The following is a 23292-nucleotide window of genomic DNA, read 5'->3' on the forward strand; positions in this document are numbered from 1 at the left end:
CTAAATCCTTGTATTCTTCCTCATTGAAATTGACTATTTAAAAGGGCATTGAAATTGACTGCCTAAAAGCACAGGGGTTTAGAATGATCAATAACAATAGCTATTATTTATTGAGGAGCTTAGTATGGGCAAGCACCATGCTAAGGGCTTTCCACACACCGTTTCTTTTAATCTTCATCACAACTTTATGAGATAAATACTAATATTATTGCCCTTTTACAGATGAGAGAATGAGGGCCCAGGAAGGTTGATAATTTACCTGATTTTATACAACTAGAAATAAAAAGGCCAGAATAAGACCCACTTAGTCTAACTTTGGAGTCTGTACACATAATCCCTGAAAGGCGTTGCCCATGGGAAGGTTGGCTAAAATTGCTAAGGGAGATTTTTGTTTCTCCAGGCCTAAGGATGGGATAAAATCATTTTGGTTACTTAAACATCCCCATGAATACATGAGGTTGCCTTGCACAATGGTTACATTCATGAGTTCTGGAGCCAGAGAGCTGAGTTGAAACTCCTGCTTGACCACTTACCATATACCTGCCATAGACCTTTGTCCTGTTTGTCTTGAGATCTTGGGCAGGTTGTCTACAGTTTCTGGGCTTTGGCTTCTTTGTCTATAAAAGTAGGAAAATGATAAGAGTAGTAGCTACTTTCTGGAGCTCTTACAAGTTCAAGATAATATAGTGTCTATGAACTCTATATTAGCAAGGATTATTATTATTGATGGTCATGGGTTTCTACCTCTGCTATAACTTTAAAGCTTCCAAATCTTGATTTTTCATTCTGCCTCCTCCATGTAGTTTTAATGAAAATCATTTCTTGGCCAGAGCACACTGCTGGCTGAGAACTCCATTTGGAATCCTTCCAGGAAGCTGACCCCACTAGAATCCAACCCATCTCCCCTTCTTGGAGTTTCTGTTAATTGCCATCTGGCTATTTTTAGTTTCTTCAAGTGTGCACTGGGCACAAGCAGGGAAAGTCCATCCTGCTGAGGGTTTGGGGCTGTGTGAGCTGTGGGGTTTTAATTTGAAAATGTTTTGACACTTCTTTTGTCAGGGCACCAGTTGCTGGAAACTTGTGAGAGTGAGCAGGAGCTGAGAGCTTATTATTTTTTAAAATCAGTGTTTTCACAGAGGAGAGAATCCCCAGTTGCAACAGCTGCTTAGTGCATCCAAATGTGAGTTTGGCTTAGGCAGAAGGGATTTAGGGATTTGAAAGCTTAAAAGAAAACATAAATAACAACAAACATGGAAAGCAACCTGTTCAGACTGTCAGCTGATATTCAGATTTGCAGAGCCTGAGCTTTGGTTCTTCTGATGTGAGTTTTCTTTGGTGTGGGCTTATCATCAGTTTGGTCAAAGGCCTTTGAGTCCATTTCTAATCCTGTTCTGAAATTATCCCTCACTTTAACACACCTCACACACTAATGAGGCCTGACCTTCATCACTGACTGGAATAAAGGCTATAGCCTAGATCTGCCACATAGGGCTGTCTGTAAGTGCTTGCTTCCCTCCATTTCTACTGACCCTCTACTTCTTGACCAGCATAGATGTTAACCCTGTGGTGGTAGAATCCTTGTTCAGAGCCTGTGGGTAGGAGTAGAAAGAAAAGGAAATTACTTATGATTCCTGCTAGGGGCTTCACATATCCTATCTAATTTAATCTTTGTGTGTTAGTCAAGGTTCTTAGTTGCCAGCATCAGAAACTAATTCTATTAATTTAAGGTGGGGTGAGAGGATTTCCTTAAAGGTTACAGGAACATCAGATAATGAGTCTTAGAAGCTACGTATCTGGAATAATTTTCAAAATCATGTTGCAGAATTGATCTCAGGAAGACAGCAATGCAGCCAGACATAGACACTGCAACGTGCACAGCTTTCACTAAATACCAATCTTGAGTGTTGTCCTAAGAACTTTCCCTCTGATGCTCTAGGGTCTGGAGGTTACTGTGACCTCACCGTAGTGGACTCCATATAGTCCCTACATCTTCACCATCTGAGCTCCCATGCAAAGCACGTCTTCCTGGCAGAGCCTGGGTCATGCTTGTGCTTTAGCTGACACCTTCGCTTACCTAGCAAGAGGCTGGTGCTGCCTTAGAATGTGGGGCATTCCCCAAACATAGGAAGGGAGTTCTGATGCTGAGAGGCACCAAAAAATGGCAAATGCCCACTGCGCTGTACAACAAACAAATGCAATACATATTGTTAGGCTAATAGTATAGACAAAGAGATTGGAGCTACAGAAAGTTAACTAACTTGCTTTAGCGTAAACAACTGCTATGTGGCAGAGCTACACGCAAACTCAGGTCTGTCTGTATGCAAAGCCTGTACTGCAGGATGATTTTAGGGGCGACAGAAAGTCATTTGTTTTATGTTCTAGGTTGATAAACTGACATTTCGCTATGTGATTTTTGGAATGTGAGGGGAGCAGGCTGTGATGGTAAAAAACAGTATCTGCTTACATATATATATATATATATAATTTTTTTCTATAGCTTGGGATTTTAAGTCTGATTCAGTTTTCCAGGGCTACCATAAGAGATTACCACAAAGTTAGTAGCTAAGTGCAATTTGTTCTGAAATTTGAAATTTGTTCTCTCATTGTTCTGGAGGCTAGAAGTCCAAAATCAAGATGTCTGCAGGGCCATGCTCTCTCTTAAGGCTTTAGGAGAGGATCCTTCCTTACCTCTTCCTGGCTTCTGCTGGTTGCTGGCAGTCTTTGGTGCTCCTTGGCTTATAGATGCATCATTCCAATTGCTGCCTCCGTTGTTACATGGCATTCTCCCAGTACGTGTTTCTGTGTAAATTTCTCTCCTCTCATAGTGACACCAGCCATATGGGATTTAGGGCCCACCCTAATTCGTTATAACCTTATCTTAACTTAATTACATCTGTAAAGACCCTATTTCCAAATAAGGTCACATTCACAGGTTCTGGATAGACGTGAATTTTGAGGAGGTAGACACTATTCAATGCAGTGTAGAGACTAGTTTCATTAAGTTAGATATCACAATAACTCATTCCTGAGACTAATTCTCTGTAATAAAGGTAAAGAGAAAGTGATAGAAAATGAGTCTAGGTTTAACTGATCTCTTTGGTCCCTTAAGCCCAAAGGGGACCCTCTGAACAGATCTTCTGCCTGTGAGTGAAGCAGGAGTATATCTGTGCCAGAATCCTGAGCTTGAGTAGATTTGCTTCCTGAAAGGTTACTGGAGAAAGATGCCAGAGTCAGCAAAAGGAAATGCTTTCATTTGGTATGAAAGCAAAGTGCAGCTCTCCAGGAGAGCCAAGAAGACTGTGAATAAGCACTGGTCACAGACTGATTTTTAGGGTAATTGTGTAAAAGGAAGCTGAGGGCTTTAGGGTACAATGCAATAGGTGGCTTTCTAACCAAGATATTTGCACTCAAAGCACATCTCTGTTCCTTTCAAGATGGTGACATGTGACCTTGATCTTTTTGAGGTTAATTTTAAATTACGGTAAGAACACTTAACCACATGGTGGCTGGAAAAATTTAGTAAGCAACTTCTTGGAGAGTCTCAGCACAGCTCTGGAATGCTGCACACACAACTGGGGAATCAGAATCAAAAATCATGAAATCATCGGACCCTCAAAGATACAGCTTATCCAGGCTTGTGAGTCAGGGCTATGCTGCTGTAACAATCAACTCCTAAATGTCAGCGGCTTAATCCAACAGAGCTTTATTTCTCTAATCTGTATCATTCTCACTCCAGGACCCAGGCTGATGGAACAGCCTCCATGAAAAGCACTACTAGTTCCTGTTGTAGAGAAAAGGAGGACCTGGCAAATCACACAGCTAGTTCTTAAATCTTCCACCTGAAAGTGGCCAGTGTTACTTATAACTACATTACGTTGGCCAAAGCAAGTCATATGGTCACTCCTAATTTCAACAAAGCAGGGAAATGCAAATCTACATCTGCCCATAAGAAGAAACAGAAATATTTGGTAAATGGCACTATATATTACCTTTGCAAACTCATTAAGGTAGGGACAGGTTGATAAGGTGATATTCTCAGTGCACCAGCTGTGCGTGGGAGGGGGTTAGAAAAAAGAGGGACTTGATGGATTAATACTTCACTTATAGGATTTCATTGAAATCAACTTCTGCCTGGTGGATTGCCTAGCCACTGAACGCAGAGCATTTTAGAAAGTTCCTAGAGTTGAATTTCCAACACTTTCACTCTTCTTCTAAGACAGTGCCATGAAGTGCCAATTTGGGGCAACTACTGACTTTCTAAAGGCTTATATAGAAGGCTCTGTATGACATAGTAATATCTAATGTAGATGACTTTGTTTTAATGTCTGCTTGCAGGCTAAGAATGTAAGTAAATAAAGAGGATAAAATCATTAAAAAGCAGTTCAATTGGATGGAGCAACCAACTAATAAGCTCTTCAAAATATTGTATTTTCATCCCTTGGTATCCATGGGAGGTTGGTTCTAGGATACACACATACCCCCCAAATTAAAATTTGTGGGTGCTCAAGTTTCTTGTATAAAATGGCATATTTGCATACAATCTATGCACATCCTCCTGTATGCTTTAAATCATCTCTAGATTAATATCTAATACAGTGTAAATGCTATATGAATAATTTTTACTGTATTTTTATTTGTATTATTTTAACTGTCACATTGTTATTTTTATGGGGTGTTTTGTTTTTAATATTTTTGATGTATCAGTTGAATCCTTGGATGCAGAACTCACAGATGCTGAGGGCTGAGTGTACTAGACCCTGGTATTTTTTGGCACTGAACCAGAAAAATTCTGATGAATTTAGAGCTTCTGCCTAAATCCTCTTTTCACTTAATTTCCTGAGTCTGTAGTATTGGCATGTCCACTTTAACTTCAGAGTGGTGGCTTAGCTTTGGAATTGAGAAGTTCCAGAAACCCAGAAAAAGACAGAATCACAGGGAAATGTCAATAAACATGTTGATTTTCCTGTAACTACCGCCAATTTCTTAGCCTAGATTCCCTAAATTGCAGAGCATGAGGCAAAGGCTTCTGGGCTGGCACTTTATCAGGGAGTATTAATCTCAGGAAAACAGGAGTAGGAGAAAGGAGAGTGAGGCAGGGAAGGAGGGAGAGCAAGTGGAAGGCAGTACATTACTGAGCAGGCCACAGCTTTATGAAAAACTGATTGCTTGGTGTCATAGGACATCTTCAAAGGGGCAACATGAAGCTACTTCATCCTCAAACAGTTCTTCCAAGGGGAGAAAGGGAAAATGATTTATTCATTAGCTGCCATCTCCCATTGGCCAAAGTATTCCCTCACTGGGTATTAACTCCCTTACATTTCAAGGGTACACATGCACGAGCGTCAAGTAGGTGCTGCAGTGCTTTCTCTGCCTTGACAGAAACAAGGAAATTCCACTATACGAAGCACATGGCACAAACGAATTGTGCACTGTTTTTTGTGCTAATGAACGATATGAGGACCTAGAAGAAACCATTGCAACAAGTTCCTCAGGCAGTAGTGAATATAGCAGCAACAGCAGCAGCAGCAGCATCAGCAATAAAACCCAGCTCCAGGATTCAAAGATCAGTGCAAGCAACTTCTAGGACCCCTCTGCTAAATAGCAAGGCAAGCGTTCTCTTCTGGCATGAGGCAAAACCAGAAGGCATTATATCCAGCCACTCAAACCAGGAACCTAGGAGTCGATCTATACTTTTAGTCTCCTTTCAAGTCTAAATCCCTTAGATTCAATGGTCTCAGCATTTCTGCCACATTTTCACTTCTCCTGTCCCACAGCAAGTCCCTAGTTCTCATTCTTATTGTATCTTTCCTGGAGTATTGCAAAAGTTTTGCAACTACTTTTCCTGCTTGTACCAGTTAAGATATCTTTGACTCGAAATAGGAAAAATCCCTACTCAAATTGGCTAAAACAGTCAAAGGTAATGCGACTTCATGGTGTTCTAATCCATGAAGTCACATTACCTTTGACTGTTTTAGCCAATTACTTTAAGCTTTGAGCATCACATCCAAATTTAACCACATTCAGGAAATAGAAGGCATCTTTTCTGTGTGTCTCTTTAAGAGGGAGGAAATCTTTCCCAAGAAGTCTTTCTCAGTAGACTCATAAAGAAAGTCATATCACATCCCCAAGCCTAAACCCATCACTGGCAAGAGGAATAGAACCACTTATGATTGCCCTAAACCAATCAAGATCCCCTCCCTGGATCTGCAGATGGTTAACCACATACAGGAGGGTAAATAATAAAACTGAAGTTCTGATTGGAAGGAGGAAGGGAGAGGGGACTGATGCTGGTTAGGAATTACTAGGTTCCGTTGCCTTTGATGTTGTGGCCCTCCAATCCATGCCACTAGTATGATGTTGCTGAAATGCAACTATGACATAATCCTATGAAATAATACTTCTATTTAAAACTTCCTGATGATTCTTCTTTGCTGAAGAATCAAGCCAAGTCTTGCACAAAAGACTATTTATGATCAAGCATCTGCCAGTTTCTCCAGATTTTGCTCTTGCCATGTTCATGTCTTAACCATGCCCCACTTCTACCTCTAATACTCACATCATGCTCCTGATGCAATTTACTGCCTTCCTTATGCAACTGGCTCTATCATTCTTAGATGCCTTTGTCCATACTTCCTGGAGCTCCTGCATTTCCCATCATTTAAATGGCACAATATTGACTCACTTTTCAATTTCCAGTACCCAGGTCACCTCAATGAAATCTTTCCAGACCCTGCGGTAAAGTAGCCTCTTTGCCCTTCTGCTCACACTGTGCCCTTATATAATTCTATTATTGCCACTGTAGCACATGATTGTACTTCTTTATTAATGCCTATTCCTCCTCCCAGACAGTCCTGCTCTATTCATCTTTGCATTCTCAGCACCTGGCAGTGCTTGGCACATTGGTGAATGAATGAAGGAGTGTTAAAGGATCTAGAGCTGAGTGATCATGCTCAGGTCTAAAGCAGGGTTAATTGTGAGGAGACAAGCTAAGCATGATCACATGTTTTGAATATTCCCTAATTAGAGAGGAAAATAGTTATAGAACTGGTAAGGGTGGTTAAAAGGTTGGTAATAAGTTTTTCTGTCCTCTGCCAGAAGACCAAGCAAAATGTGCTCATAAGCATTAATTCTGCATTATTTAAATACAGGCAACCCTCTGGGTGCAAGCAAGTTTCACTGCACAGCAGATGTAGAGTTCTGTCTTAGGAGGAGCTATCACTGCAGAATTTTCCTGCCATAATGAAAGTGCTAAGTATCTGAACAAGATTTAAGTCCAAGCTGCAAAGGCCATAAGAGGATGTCTTCTGTAGTCCTTGAGATGCTTTGGACATTTTCTTTTCTGATAAAAGCTGGAGTAGGAGATGCGATGCACTGCAAAATCTGTGCAGCCTCCTCTTTCTGTTACTGCCCAGAAGTTGCTCAGTTAACCTGTCAGTCCATAGTTTGGATATTGGAAGATCTGGACACTGGATGCAGTCTATGGGGGTTGGCAACCTGTAGCAGCCAACAGTGATCATGAAGCACATGATACTGGGCACAAGCCCGAGCCACATGTGGTTTTGGGCTGTCTAGTGAGCTGACTAAAGATGGAATAAAATGAGGGCAGGAAGGAGTGATGGCTATAGAAGTAGGACACAGAACATAGGAATATAAGGCATACAACAATAACAGGTATTGCAATTCAGAGCAGCCACTGATGTGCTCAAAAAATAAAGAAGAATTAGTAAATATTAACTGATATCACTTGAGGAAACAATAGTGGGATAATAAAAACCTTCATATTTGAAGACAATTATAAAAAGCTGGAGTGAAAAATAAGACTAAATGTGGCCAGTATTACTCTAGTCTGAATAGAACAAATAATAATTTAGAATTGAAGTTGAGACAACAATAGACTAGATTAAGAAAATGTGGCACATATACACCATGGAATACTATGCAGCCATAAAAAATGATGAGTTCATGTCCTTTGTAGGGACATGGATGAACCTGGAAACCATCATTCTCAGCAAACTATCAAGGACAAAAAACCAAACACCGCATGTTCTCACTCATAGGTGGGAATCGAACAACGAGAACACATGGACACAGGAAGGGGGACATCACACTCCGGGGACTGTTGTGGGGTGGGGGGAGGGGGGAGGGATAGCATTAGGAGATATACCTAATGCTAAATGACGAGTTAATGGGCACAGTACACCAACATGGCACATGTATACATATGTAACAAACCTGCGCATTGTGCACATGTACCCTAAAACTTAAAGTATAATAATAATAAAATAAAATAAAATAAAGAATTGAAGTTGAGAGAGTGGCTAATAGTTTAGGATTCAACTTAGATAATTTAAAAAATCTCATCTCTGATTCTCAGCCTCCTTATCTACAAAATGGAGAAAATAATAATTGTTATCACAAGTTTAAAAGGTAATGCCTACACAGTACTAAACAGGCATAGCATATAATAAGTATACAAGAAGTAGTAGATACAATAGGTCCTCCATATTCATGTGCTCTGTTTCTGTGGGTTCTACGTCATGGATACAGCCAACTGTGGAACAAAAATACTTGGAAAAAAGATGGGTGGTTGTGTCTGTACTGAACATGTATGGACACTTTTTTCTTGTCATTATTCCCTAAACAATATAGTACAACAACTATTTACATAGCACTTACATTACACTAGGTATTATAAGTAATATAGAGACTCCTTAAGGTATTCAGGAGGATGTGCACATGTCATATGCAAATACCACACTATTTTATATAAGGGACTTGAGCATCCAAGGATTTGGGTATCCAAGGGGATTCCTGGAACAAATTCCCCATGTATACCAACAGATGACTGTATTTATTTTTGCTCTTTTATTCAAGGGTAATTTTGTTTCATGCTTTCATAAGGATCTATATATTCCTTGTTAATTTTAACCTACTAAATCCAAATGAATAGTTTTGAATCTACTTGGAGCTATGTAAACCCTGTCCAAGCACTTTGCAGGATTTCTTTGCCCAGGAAGCCACAAGAACATGTAATTAAAATAATCCGGAAAGCAAAATGATAACTCTTTCTTTCTAATATTTTTAAAACTTTTCTTACCAATAAATTCCCAGGACATTTGGCCGCGATTACATGGACCAGTTGTTGACTTTTCCCAGTTAGTCCTGCCAGGGATTTCATACTATTTTGGGGTGCCACTATGTATAAGCCAAAAAAGATCCATGTCTACCATCACTGCCTGTGTATCCAACAGGGAGCTGAGGATGAATTCCCTCTCTAGAAGGTAATTGTCCACAAGACGTAACTGGATGGTAATATAGGGAGAATATGGCAAGGTCAAAAGAAAGTCATCCTTTGAAAGATTCTTAATTTAACTAGGCTGGAGAGGACTTATGCTGGTATAAGGTGGCTTCTCAGCAAGGTAACAGATTTTTACCATATTTTCTGGATCATGAATCTGTCCTCTATTTGTGGTAGTGAGGGATATTTTCATTCCTCAGTTTGTTCAATAAAGATTTAGTGAGTGTCTCTACTGTGCACCAGATCCTGTACTACATGTCAGATTCAATAGTGAGAAACAGATGGGGTCTCTCCTTTAATGAAGATTACTATCCAGGAGAGAGAGCAGATATTAATCAAATAATCACTCATTACATGAAAAATTATAATTCTGGTGAATGTTATGAGAAAGAGTATGAAGAGATGCTGATAAGAAAGTATACAACAGGAGGACCTAACATGGTAGGAGAGCAAAGACCAGGGGAGATGTTTGTGACTTAGCCAGGACAACATCTCCCCACCTCCTTGCACCTACATGCATGGCCAGTGGAATGTAAGAGGAAGTGATGAGTGTCACTTCTGGGCGAAGGTGGTTAATGGTCCAGCATACTTTCCCTACACTGATGATTAAAAGATGGAGGTGTTTGTGACCTTAAGGATGAGTTGGTTTAACAGCCAGGGTCCCTGCAGGAGAGAGACAGCACACATGACAGGGTGTATTAGGGTTGTCTTAGAGGGACAGAGCTAATTGGAAATATATCCATATCTATATCTATATCTATATAATCTACCTGTGTATCTATGCATCTATCTATGTATCTATCTATGTATCTATCTATCTAAAAGGGAGTTTATTAAGTATTAACTTACATGATCACAAGGTCCCACAATAGGCTCTCTGCCAGCTGAGGAGCAAGGAGAGCCAGTCTGAGTCCCAAAACTGAAGAACTTGGAGTCCAATGTCCAAGGGCAGGAAGCATCCAGCACAGGAGAAAGACGTAGGCTGGGGGGCTAGGCCAGTCTCTCCTTTTCAAGTTTTTCTGGCTACTTTATATTTGCTGGAAGTTGATTAGATTGTGCCTACCAGATTAGGGGTGAATCCACCTTCGCCAGACCACTGACTCAAATGTTGATATCTTTTGGCAACACCCACACAGACACACCCAGGATGAATACTTTGTATTCTTCAATCAAGTTCACACTCAGTATTAACCATCACACAGGGTGTTTTGTGAGAGTTAAAAGTAACATGACTATTTACAAAGATGTAGGCAGAGTTAGGAGAACAAAGAAGGGATAGTGAAGCACTCTGTTACCAGCAAGAATGTGGACCTGTTATTCTATCTGGACCTAAAGGTAGTTACTGGAAATGTGACATAATATCAGAGCTGTAGGACATGGGAGTCCAACAGGAACTGTGACTTCAGTAAAGTCACAATCCATCGAGACACAGAAAAAAGGGAGCCAAAAGAGTAAATAATCTGACCTCACTGTCCTCACCCCCTCTGATCTCCTATTGTCATTTCTCTTGACTTATCCCAACTAGAATCCAGTGGCAAGGAAGCCCATTGTAACAGTGTATATAGATCAGGCTCCTGCCAAAGACCAGGATGAGAAGAGTGGAGGATAGATCTGGAGAAGCAAATAGAAAATATCCAGCACAATAGTCACTGAGTAGGTGAAAGAAAATGACCGCAGACTGAAAGCAGATTGTGTGTAATGGAGAGCATGGCAAGCAAAAGGAACAGTATGTACTAAGGCCTGTGGCAGGAATGAGCCTAAAGTCTTCTAAGAAGGCCTGTGTTCAGGCAGGAAGTCATGGCGGAAGGCTACCTCAGCTAGTCAGAAGGGTGATCGTGTTCCAATGATAGTCAAGGAAGAAGAGTAGAGATCATGAAGATCAAGAGTGAAAAGTGTCAGATGCGTGGGGTGACTTGGAGGCCAAGAAATACGAAAGAGGCCCGAATGCAGAAGACAAGGAAGGTTGAGTGAAACATCATAGGCTGTGAATCTTGAATAAGGCAAGGGCATCCTGAGCTCAACCTCTTTGGGTGCTGCCTTGTGATGCAAGAGCATTCCCAGAGTCCAAATATTAGACAAAAGTCATAGGCCTTTTCCGAAGATATTTCAAAGTGATGTTGGAATTAAAAGACTGCTATCTTGGGCCATCCCATTCAGCCATTTAGGCAACAAGTATTTATTAATGGTTTTTATATTTCCTACTGTGCTCACTAGGTTCTGAGAGGTGATGTGATTCCTGTCTTTGGTAAGCTCACAGGCTAAGCAGGAAAGACAACCATGTAAAGAACTACTTGTCATATCCTGTGATAAGTGCTGTTAGAGAGTGACATGCAAAGGTGCCAGAGAGCCCAGCCTACCCTGACTGGGGAATCAGGCATCCCTGAGATATGAGATTTGAGCTAGGTCTTGAAGGATGTTTCCCAGGTAGAAAAATGAGAGGAGGGAATGTTATCTAGGGGAAATGTATTGATCAGTGGATGCCAACTACTACTAAAATGATCCCCAAATCTCAGCTGTTTATCATAATAAAATTTATTTCTTGCTCATGACATGTCCAGTGTGTTCTGAGTGGCTCTTCCCAAAGTGGTGATCCAGAGATTCAGGCTGTTTTCATCTTCAGTGCAGGGAAGGTATGCTGGAACTTTAACCACCTTGGTCCAGAAGTGACACTCATCACTTTGCCTCACATTCCACTGGCCATGCATGTAGATGCAAAGGGGTGGAAAGATGTAGTCTTGGGTAGGCAGCTGCTTCCTGGCAGCTGCATTCTGAGAGAACGTGAACATTTGGTATGGGATAATGGCTCCCACTGCCACAGAGAATTGCTCATGAGGGAGCACAGAATGAAGTAAAGGGACATGATTCCTAGCCCAGGGTGTGTGTGGAAGAAGGGAGAGAAGTACAAAAGAAGAGGCCAGAAAGGTCAGTCATTACTGGATGGCTCAGGACTAAGGACAACGTACCAGAGAGACCTTCTCCTTCTCCTTCTCCTCCAGATGTGTGGAACTATTAGAAGTGTGACATGGCCAGATATGCATCTCTTCACAGTCCACTCATTTCTTTTTTTTTTTTTTTCTGCACAAAAAGAGAGCAAGAGTGGTGCAAAGAGCTAAACACTGGATTTTCATCCCAATTCTGCCAATGCTACCTACTTGGGCTGGCTACTTAGTATCTCTGAGCCTCAGCTTATCAATAAAATGGGCACAAAACTATATGTACTCTGTATTCCCGAGAGGCATGAGGATCTGATAGATAATGTCAGGCAAACATCCTTTGGAAACTGTAAACTGCTCTACATATACAAGGATATTTAGTTACTCTATTTTGCCTCTGCCTGAGGGGAGATATATTTTCCCAGAGCATGAAAGTATAACTTAATGTCTGCCAAGTTCCTGAAATATATCCACTTCTGTGATGATCTACCAATGGTAGAATAAGAAATGAGCTCAATATTATCTCTATAAGAACAAATAAATACAATTAGATGCAGCTCCAATGCTTCCTAAGGTGCTATGTAAGAAAGCATAATGGAATTACCCATGTTAATGACTTTTCTTCTTCCACAGTCTTGGAAACCACAGGTGGAAAGGGCTGAGGTAGTGTATTTCCATTAGAGCCTAAATATTTGCTTTGATTATTAGTTTTTTTTTTCCCACAGGATTTATCCTTGGTCCTCCAAGGCTTTGTTTTCCAAAGGTGCATGGCTTATGTAGAGAAGGGGAAATGTCCCTCTACCTCCTCACTGTCTCTTCCCATTGCATGACTGAAAATTTACTTTTCAAGATTTTTTAATATCCACATAAGTGGGCAGCAGATGGACTTATCTGGACAGTGCTAGCAAAGGATTGGATTCTTTTTCAAGGCCTAACTCTGTTTTGAAATAGCCAAATGATTAAAGTTACTTTGGCTTGCATTTTTAGAAAATTTTCTCAGCTTATAATTTGTCACTACTTCTCTAGATATGGCCTGGATCTGTTAAAGTATCTTTTCACCAAATGGACCAATTTTCCAAAAGCCTAACCACATAAGGCTCCCTCCCATCTCTGTCTCTTTTTCTTTCTCCCTATTTCCTTTCCCCCATCTCTCTGCTAATGGAAAGATGTTCCTTTAGTTTTTAGTCTGCAGCATCACGAGAACTGGAAAACACTGCTCTAAGATGTGCTTCGTGCCATTTTAATAAATTAGATAAAGAACTTCATTTACACATTTCCAGGGCACCTGTTCCCAGAGCATCCAGGTGCAATTTCCATTGTCTCTTAACTTTGCATCCATACCTTGGGCTGAACTTGAAATCTAGGGTGTTGTACTTTTAATTGAAGAAAGTTCTAGAAAGTTTCTTCTGAATGTAGTACATTTTTCTTTGGGACCATGGATTGCATTCTCCAACTTAACAGCCTCCATTTCTTAAATGGCAGTTGTGAGTGTTCTTGTAACAGACCATGGCCACATGAAGATGATGTATTTCCTGGGGAGGATGAGGAAAAGAGAATACTAAAATTTCTAAAAGTATAGACAGCCTGATAGCCAATTTTGGAGTCTGGATGACATTTTAAATTGGTAATGCTCCTAATTACCCAAACCCTAGGAAACTGTATGGAATACAGCCACAGCTCTAGATTAATATAAGTGAGCACTGTGAACCCATTACTAACAGCATGTTCTCTTAGAATAATGGCACAGTATCTGTGTCATCACAGTGTGATATTGCAGTTAAAATGCGCGCGCACACACACACACACACACACACACCCCTTAATATTTCTTGTTTTTTGGCAAATTTTTCCTGCTATAATTTTTTTAACTTTTCTAAATTTTCCAACAAAACATATTACTTTGTTTCCTTGTCAACCGTTGTCTAATTGGTATTGCTGTGTTGAAATGTCAGTTTTATAGAAGATGAATGTCAGCAAGCAATGTATTATAATACAAAACATGAGCATGAAGGCAGACATGTTCAGAGTCAACTCTTAGCCTCCCTATTTATTGCCAGCTGAACTTGAGGTGATTGTTCGATGTCTCCGATTTTCAGGGTTTATTTTTTTTCCTATTACATCGGCATAATAATGTTGTCTATTCATATTGTTATTGTGGGGAGGTAAAGCCAAGGAAAATGTCTTGTTCAAAGCTAGTGCCAAAAGATGCTGAGACTAAAAGGCATCAATGAGACAGAAATACAGTAACTTGAAATTTCAATGATCAGGCTGAGATTCAGGCCTTAGCTCCAGCAGTGCTTGCGGAGGGGGGGGTTGACCACATACCATCCACCCCTTGCACGCAGGGTTAAGTGTTGGCCTTTTTATGCCAGTAAATGGTGGTTTTCTTGATCTAAGATCCAGGTCTGAACACAGAGAGTGGAAGACAAATTTCGTCACTTCACTACCTTCATCTGCTCCTACCCTCCATAGAAACCTCCCCAGCTTTATGGAGAGGGCCTGGTATAAAAGCGCACCCTTCATTTTTGAATTTTTCAAGACTATCTTCAGTGATTTCTAAACCTAGGTATATCATTCCAAAAGTTATTTGCCACAGTTTTCGTTTGTTTATGCTGATAGAATTGGTGGAGCAAGCCCATTTGTGACACTACTTCTCTTGGCCCTAAGCATCCTCAAAGCAATCCATGTTACAAAGAAACTATAATAATAGCAATAATTTGTGAAACACCAATTATGTGCCAAGTGCTTTGCATACTTTCATATTATTTAATCTCTATATCCAATTCTAAGAGTGTTTGTTATTAACCCCATTTAACATGTGAGAAAAACAAGTCTCACAAAGATTCATAACCTTGCCAAGGTAAGGCCACTAGAAACATCAAAGCTAGTGTTATTATAATAAGTCTGACCTCAACACCCAAAGCTGGCTTTGTGCCAGTAGCCAAGCCCTTGTTTGTGTTTTCACACTTTTTTTTTTTTTTTTGTCTTCTTTCCTTTTAGGTGGTTCTAGATGTTGGTTGTGGATCAGGAATCCTGTCATTTTTTGCTGTACAGGCTGGAGCTAGGAGAGTTTATGCAGTTGAAGCCAGTTCAGTACAGTAGCACAGTATGCTGAGGTAAGAGGTTGTATTTTTTTTTTTTTTTTTTTTTTGAGACGGAGTCTGGCTCTGTCACCCAGGCTGGACTGCAGTGGCGCGATCTAGGCTTACTGCAAGTTCCACCTCCCGGGTTCATGCCATTCTCCTGCCTCAGCCTCCCGAGTAGCTGGGACTACAGGGGCCCACCACTACGCCTAGCTATTTTTTTGTATTTTTTTTTTTTTTTTTTTTTTTAGTAGAGACGGGGTTTCACTGTGTTAGCCAGGATGGTCGCAATCTCCTGACCTCGTGATCCACCCGCCTCAGCCTCCCAGAGTGCTGGGATTACAGGCGTGAGCCACAGTGCCTGGCCAGTGGTTGTATTTTTAAGGCAGTTACCAAGTGGGTCTTTAGTATACTTCAGGGTACCCAGTGATGGAGTCTTCCAGGTAGGTCATTTAGAATAATTTATTTTTTTTAACCAGTGATATGGTTTGGCTATGTCTCCACCCCAATCTCATCTTGAATTGTAGTTCCCTTTATTGCCATGTTTTGTAGGAGGGACCCGGTGGGAGATAATTGAATCATGGGAGCAGTTTTCTCCATACTGTTTCATGGTAGTGAATAAGTCTCACAAGAGCTGATGATTTTATAACGGGAAACCCCTTTTGCTTGGCTCTCGTTCTCTCTTGTCTGCCACCATGTAAGACATGCCTTTTGCCTTCCACCATGATTGTGAGGCCTCCCCAGCTACATGGAACTGTGAGTCCATTAAACCTCTTTTTCTTTATAAATTATGCAGTCTTAGGTATGTCTTTATCAGCAGTGTGAAAATGGACTAATAAAACCAGTTTCTAATTTTTGCTGTATTGGAATGTTACTGCCAATCAAGCCTGATTTCCCTGTAGTGATTGATATGAAAAAATTAATTTTTTAAATTGTCATGATACTGAAATTGTAGCAAAACCTTCTCCCTTCCCATCCACTGGGTGGCAGACGGTGCTGGGGCAGAGGAAGGGAGACATGAATGTTTTCTTTAATTATCCGGGTGAGGAGTAATGTTTCACTGCAGCTAGATTTATTTTTTTCTTTTTAAGTGCTGTAATGACAATAGCTGCACCATTCACTTAAAATTTTGCTTTTGGTTTAAGGGGCTGTTGCTACATGGTTGTAGTAAGAGGAAGAGACAGGTGTCTGTGTTTCGAGGAGCTTTTTAAGATTTCAGGTTCTGATTGGAGGAGAGGGAGAAGATTTGTTTTAAATGTAGTGCTCTATTATCATTATGAAATGTGTACAAATATTATAAAATAAGTCAAAGTCAAGAGTCAGGTAATAATGGCTTTCAGTAATATTTGGATGTAATAATAACCCAATCAAACTGCAGAAATTGGATATGTGTGCACCCGTGTGAACAGGGTAATGCGCTTGTCATTCATACCTGGAGGAGGCCTGAATTTTAATGAGGGATAGGATGACAGATAGAGAGAAAAGCTTGGCTGCTGCTTCAGATGAGCATCATGAAACCCTCCTTCAGGCCCGGACAACTGGTACCTCTGAGTGATAGTTGGTTTTGACGTGAGTGAGCAAAGAGGAACCAAGAGACAAGTAGACAACTCTGGCATGTTTGGAGGGAAAGACTGTCAGAGCCTAATGGATGGGTAGGTTGTTGTATTCTCTTTTCTGCTTCCAGCAAGTCCTGAAGAAAATATTTTCAGTCATTTGTTTCTTTACTAATTCTTAAATGTCATTTTTATTCAATATTGACTACACTGCAAATAATATTTGTAAATATATATAGTGTAAAGAATAACAATACAATGAATGTGTGCCTACTTCCTGTTTTAAGAAATGGACCATTAGCATTTTCTTTAAAGGCCCGTGTACCTTGTCCTGATTGCATTATCTTTTTGCCCTGAACAGAGGTAGTCACTACTGTGAATTTTTGTTTACTGTTCTCTTATTCTTTATACTTTTACCACATATATTTCTATTCCTAAAAACATATCACTTATGAACTTTCCATGAATTGGCTCATAATGCATGCATTCTCCTGCAATTTACTTTTTTTTTCACCCAACATCGTGTTCCTCAGGGTCGTATTTGTTGATGCATACAGCTGTTTTTTATACATTTTCAGTGCTGTAGAGTGTCTCGTGATATGATATGCCTCAAGTCATTAGTCCTGTTGGCAGACTTTGGATGGCTTCCATTATAAAAGTATTATTATGAATATTTTTGCACACAGTCTCCACTGCGTCTTTGCTGAAGTTTCTCAGGCATACACAGGAGTGGAATTGTTGGGTCATAGGGTGTGCATACCTTTGACTTTGCTATATAATGCCAAATTGTTTTCCAAAGTGGCTGTGCCAATTTTTATTCCGTCCAGCAGTATATGGGTGCCATTGTTCTATGTCTTTGTTAGCACTTTGATATTGTCAGACTTTGAAATTTTTGCCAATCTAGTGGTTGTGACAGGATCTTTGTGGTTTTGTTTTTTCCACTTGCTTATGACTTTGAACATATTTGCAAGTATTTTGGCCATTTGTGCTTTCTCTTCAGTAAAATGCCTATTCAGGTTTTTGACAATTTTTCTTTTAAATTGTTTGTCTAATTCTAGTTTATTTGTAGGAACGAATTCTATTTTCTAGATATTAATCCTATGTCAGTTATGTATGTAGCAAATATCTTCTCCCAGTTTGTGCCTTACATTTTCACTTTCCTAATGGCCCTAGTAAGCTTTAGATAGAGAGGCCTGAAAAAGAATAGAGAAGAGGAGGATGAAAATATGTAGAGAGAACTTCATAGACAACAATGCCTCTGCTTAGATATTAGTAGATTTTAAAATGAAATTTTAAGGTGAGGGGTTGTTTAGAACTTTGTTTTAGGTGCTGCTTATTCATTCGTTCATATCTTTACTCAATTGCACTCTACATTTCTGTTGTTGGGCAATACAGGAGAAACAGTAATAATCAAGGTCTCTTCCTATATTCAAAGAGATTTGATTTTTAATAAGGTATTGATCCTGTTGTATCTTACACAAGAGACCAAAAAATAAAATAAAAGAGTGGCATAAATAATTTGGGAGTTTTCTTTCCTTCATATAGTTTGTTTTTCATATATTTTAAAGTGGTTGGAGATACTTTAGTTACTTTTAAAACCTTAAACATCTAATATCCTTGGATATAGTACTTTAAGGAAAAAGAGGAAGAAATTAGCTAGAGATATTCTCACCTTTCTGAGCCATAATCCTGTCTCCAGCCATAGCAGGTGCAAGTACACTGTGACTGTGCCTGTGAATAGCCACTGTACTCCAGCATCAGCAACATAGCAAATCCCTATCTCTAATAAGCAAATAAACAAATAAAAATGGCTCAAAGGCTACTCAAATTCCCTTTCCCTAGATTCACCTATTGTTTACATTTCACCCTGTTTGCTTTATCATTTGTTCTAGTTTGTCTTCCCACCACATGCAAACATACATTAATATTAATATGTATACAGATATGTATATGATCACACACATTTATGAACATATACACACATTTATATGAACATGAATGTATATATGAAAAATACACACATGTATATGAACACATGAGCACACGTGTATGTATATAAACACACATATAAGTATATGAACATTTATACATGTATGTATATGAAAACATACATATACGTCCAGAGATATAGAGACACACGCCTTTTCTATTGGTCAGTTATATATATCATAGCCATAGCCCTTTATCATTAAGCATTTCAGTGTGTATTTCCTAAAAACGAGGCTTTTCTCTTATATACCCAAAAGAGAACTTGATTTAAAGCTGAAAAAGAAGCTATATGATGACTTGCTCATTGAGTCTTTCAGTTTTGGTGGTAAAAGGTGTTTGGGGTGGTCCCAGCATGAGCAGGGAGACTGTCACCATGGTGCTGAGGTGAAAGGAGTCTATACTTAACTGCCTCTTCCCTTCCCTTACCTAGTATTTCTAGGAAGGCTTGATTTTTTGGGTAGGGGCAGCGGGGGGACGGAGTCTTGCTCTTTCACTCAGATTGGAGTGCAGTGGCGCGATCTTGGCTCACTGCAAACTCTGCCTCCCAGGTTCAAGCGATTCTCCTGCCTCAGTCTCCTGGAGGCTTGATTTTTAAAACATTAAAACCAAAGTTCTAATGAATTCCAAAGCATCATAGTTTATCTTTGGTTTTAGCTTTTGTAGAGGATGTGTGTGTTACAGTAATCTTTCTTTTCTATGTACAACTGGGGCAGGTTGGGGACAGGGGTGGCTTTCCAAATGCTGTCAGGGACTGCTGGGAGCCCTTGAAATCCTCGCTCGCAAGTCTGTTTTGCTCCTGAGGCTTCTCCTGCATGTGGTCCTAAGAACAGGCTGGTTAAAAATGTATTCGGCACCAAGGATGATTAGAATCTTCTCAAAGTGTGGATTTAACAACAGACTGGTCCCTCCTGAAATCCATGGCCTCTACTCTGCCCATCACTCCTGCGTGGGTGTCATGAGATGCTCCCCAGGGACCAAGACCCTTTCACCTTGTGGAGGACGATCTGTACCAGCTCGTGGTTTTTGCTTCTCACACCAACACTCATCTGTACAGTTTGTGGGTGGCAAAATGCGACTGTGAACAGCACGGAAAAGAATTTTACTCTAAGAATAGGCTGATCTAGCAGCACAGCACACAGTGCATGGTGCTCCTTTCAACCTTTTCATTATTTGGTAATTGAACCAGCAGACATTTAATTCTTTTCTCTGGAGTCTTCATTAAATTTCTTGGAAAAGATAAAATTGCAACAAGAAAGAAAAATGTACAAATTTAACTACCATCTCCTGTCCCTGGATTCTTCTTCACACACCAGCCTTCTAGGCTTTAAGTAAATAAAATATTTTCAAATTGCATTGAATTCAACTTCAGTTTCACTTAGTAGAACAGCCTGATTTTGTAAGGGTTGGTCCTTGGTAGGCAGGCTGATGCCAACGACTTCTTATCTGTACGGCATGCATGTACATGTTTTTGCAGGAGTGGTCACAAGCTTGGCAAGGTGTGGCTACGTGCTCTCACTGTGGGTCCCATGTGACATTTCTGGGTCAGTAAAAAGATATCATTCCTGTTTAAGGAACAGGGCAGGACTAAAGGTCTCCCGTGGGTCTCCAAGCTGTGAACCTTCCCACCTCAAGCTGGAAGCTATCTCTTGCTCCTTTTTTCCTTTTCTTATATACAAAACATAAAGCAAAGTCCCCGAGATTATAGAGACCAAATGGAAAAGAAGTAAGCATTCATCAAATCTATACAAGTATAAAATCGAGAAAAGGGAATTCCTTAATTTAAACTTATACACAGATAGATGTTACATCTCTCTACCTAAATGGGAAACTCCTTAAAGGGCCACCAGGGTAATAGAAATTAAAGTGAGTGATTATGACTAGATTTTTGCGCTGCAATCAACTTAAACTTACAACAAAGTTCGGCACTCAGATTTAACAATGTTCAGAATCATTATTGGGCCACTTTATAATTAGACATCACTAGTACACAGTTCCTAGATATGCCTCATTAGAATGATTTTTAAGGGTCAGACCAAGTGTTTCCAGATCATGGGGTGGTGGAAGTAAAGGCATATGGAAATGGAGCTGTTGTGACATTCCCTCTGTAAAGCAGCTCATCATCTTAAGCTGCTCTGTGCAATATGGTAGCCATCACACACATGTGGCTATTTAAATATAAATTAATTAACAATAAAATTTAAATTCCTAGCTGGGGGTAGTGGCTCACGCCTGTAATCCCAGCACTCTGGGAGGCTAAGGCGGGTGGATCACTTTAGGTCAGGCATTTGAGACCATCCTGGCCAACATGGCAAAACTTTGTCTCTACTACAAATACAAAAAATCAGGCGGATTGCCTGAGGTCAGGAGGTCGAGACCATCTGGCCAACATGGTAAAACCCTGTCTGCACTAAAAATACAAAAAATTAGCTGGATGTGGTGGCATGTGCCTGCAATCCCAGCTACTTGGGAGGCTGAGGCAGGGGAATTGCTTGAATCAGGGAGGTAGGTGGAGGTTGCAGTGACCCGAGATCATGTCACTGTACTCCAGCCTGGGTGCAGAGTGAGACTCCACCTCAAAAAAAAAAAAAAAAAATAGCCATGTATGGTGGCAAGCACTTGTAGTCCCAGCTACTCGGGAGACTGAGGCATGAGAATCACTTGAACCCAGGAGGTAGGGGTTGCAGTGAGCCGAGATCACACCACTGCCCTCTAGTCTGGGCAACAAAGTGAGACTAAAATAAAATAAAAATAAAAGTAAAAAATTAAATTCCTTAGTCACCATAGCATTTCTAGTGCTCAGTAGCCACAAGTAGCTATTGGTTATTGCATTGGACAGGAAAGATGTAGAATACGTTGCCATTGTCACAGAAAGTTCTACTGGGCAGCAATGATGGAGACCAGGAGTAGCCAAACTTCACCTTTCTGGCATGTGATGGCCAGGATGATGGCTGTGTTCACTGCGAGGAATTGGTAGCTGTGGCCAGATTGGTCTGGCTTGACTTTAGGTGAGGCAGGCCTCCAACAATCCTCGTTGCTGTGGACACTGTTTGTCTTCTCATTTATACAGAAGATCTGTCATAGAGCAGCTTCTCTAGGAAACAGACTCAACGTGGAGGTTTGTAAGCAGGAAGTATATTGGGAAGAGCTCTTAGGAGCCTCACTTCTGGGGAAGTGAAGGAGGCAGGATAGATTGGCCGAGGGGGGAGTTAAGCTGCAATATAGTCATACTAAAGGACTCAGCCAATCGCACAGGGAGTTCTTGAGCTGGGGTGGCCCTTCAGAGTTGAACCACCTTGAGGCGGGGGACTTTATGTTCCACATTTTTTTAATGCACACACACTGAGGAAGAAGTGTGACCTTGGGTAAGGTGGCTCTCCTGGGCAGCACTTAGAACATGACTCACCTGAGAGCCATCTTCTGCCAATATTCCCAGCAGTTGGGGAAATGGGTGCCTTGGTCCAGAAGCAAGGATTTGTCTGGTATGCCACAGCATGTGCTTCAAGATCCAGGATTCTGACTTTGGGCTACCAACAGGAAGCTGATAGAGGATAAAGAAAAGATGACAGTAAATCAAAGGAAAAGAGTTAGAATGAGGGAGCCAGCAGGATGATACCAAAAGCTCAGGAAAAGCCACAAGGCGACAGGGTGTGAGTCCTTTAGTTGTAAGCAAAAGCTTTCTAGAAATTGAATACATCACCTGATCCAATGTAGTCTGTATTATTCTAAGCCCTGGGAGGACATAGAGCACATAGCTTAAAATCCAGTTGGTTTTCAAACAAATAAAATTCCTGACACACAGTGAATGCCAAGTGCCCATGAATGGCAGAGATGAAACATGGCATGTCTACACAATGAACCATTCCCATGAGCTGGGGTGGTTAGGGAATCCTTCAGAAAAGATATGTGACTTCAATTAGATCCTGAAGGATGAGAAGAAATTAAATGTTCCTCTTTTCATTTTTCACATCTTACTGCCAGCAATGAGATTTTTGAAAATGCTTAGGTTCCCATGGGGTTCCCCATCTTAAATGTGTTGATAATGTCTTCATAAATGCTTTGAAGGCCAATTATTGGAAAGGTACTTCTCATTTTTCAATCTTGAACACTAGAAAAAGCATATACTTTGAAGTTTTTCTGTATGAATTTATCCTGGTTTCAACTCTTTGAGCTAGGGTTTTTCTCCAATTTCTTAAGTGTCTCCAATTGCTAACTTCTCCTTCCTCCTCACTCTCCCACAGACACCAAATGCCTGAGTCACAAGATTCCATCCAGCCTGTCAACACTTTTTATTTTTGCACTGACAATGAAGTTAAAAGGTGGCAATAAGGAATCTGTTAAGGAAACAATAATAAGCATTTGGCAGAGCTGAAGTTTTTGAGTTTTGAAAGCATTTCCACATCTATAAACTCATAGATCTTCAGGAAGAGTCTGTGTGG

At 40.4% G+C, this 23292-nt stretch overlaps 1 protein-coding gene across 1 annotated transcript in view; it reads left to right on the forward strand.

Annotated features, from left to right (window-relative positions):
- Positions 1-23292, forward strand: part of LOC101142167 (histone-arginine methyltransferase CARM1) — a 167136-nt gene that overhangs the window by 66481 nt on the left and 77363 nt on the right. Inside the window, 1 exon segment of the mRNA XM_063696218.1 lies at positions 15232-15354. Coding sequence (XP_063552288.1) covers positions 15232-15354 — 123 coding nt within the window.

Source organism: Gorilla gorilla, chromosome 13 (assembly GCF_029281585.2).
Source record: "Gorilla gorilla gorilla isolate KB3781 chromosome 13, NHGRI_mGorGor1-v2.1_pri, whole genome shotgun sequence".
NCBI classification, from domain to species: Eukaryota; Metazoa; Chordata; class Mammalia; order Primates; family Hominidae; genus Gorilla; species Gorilla gorilla.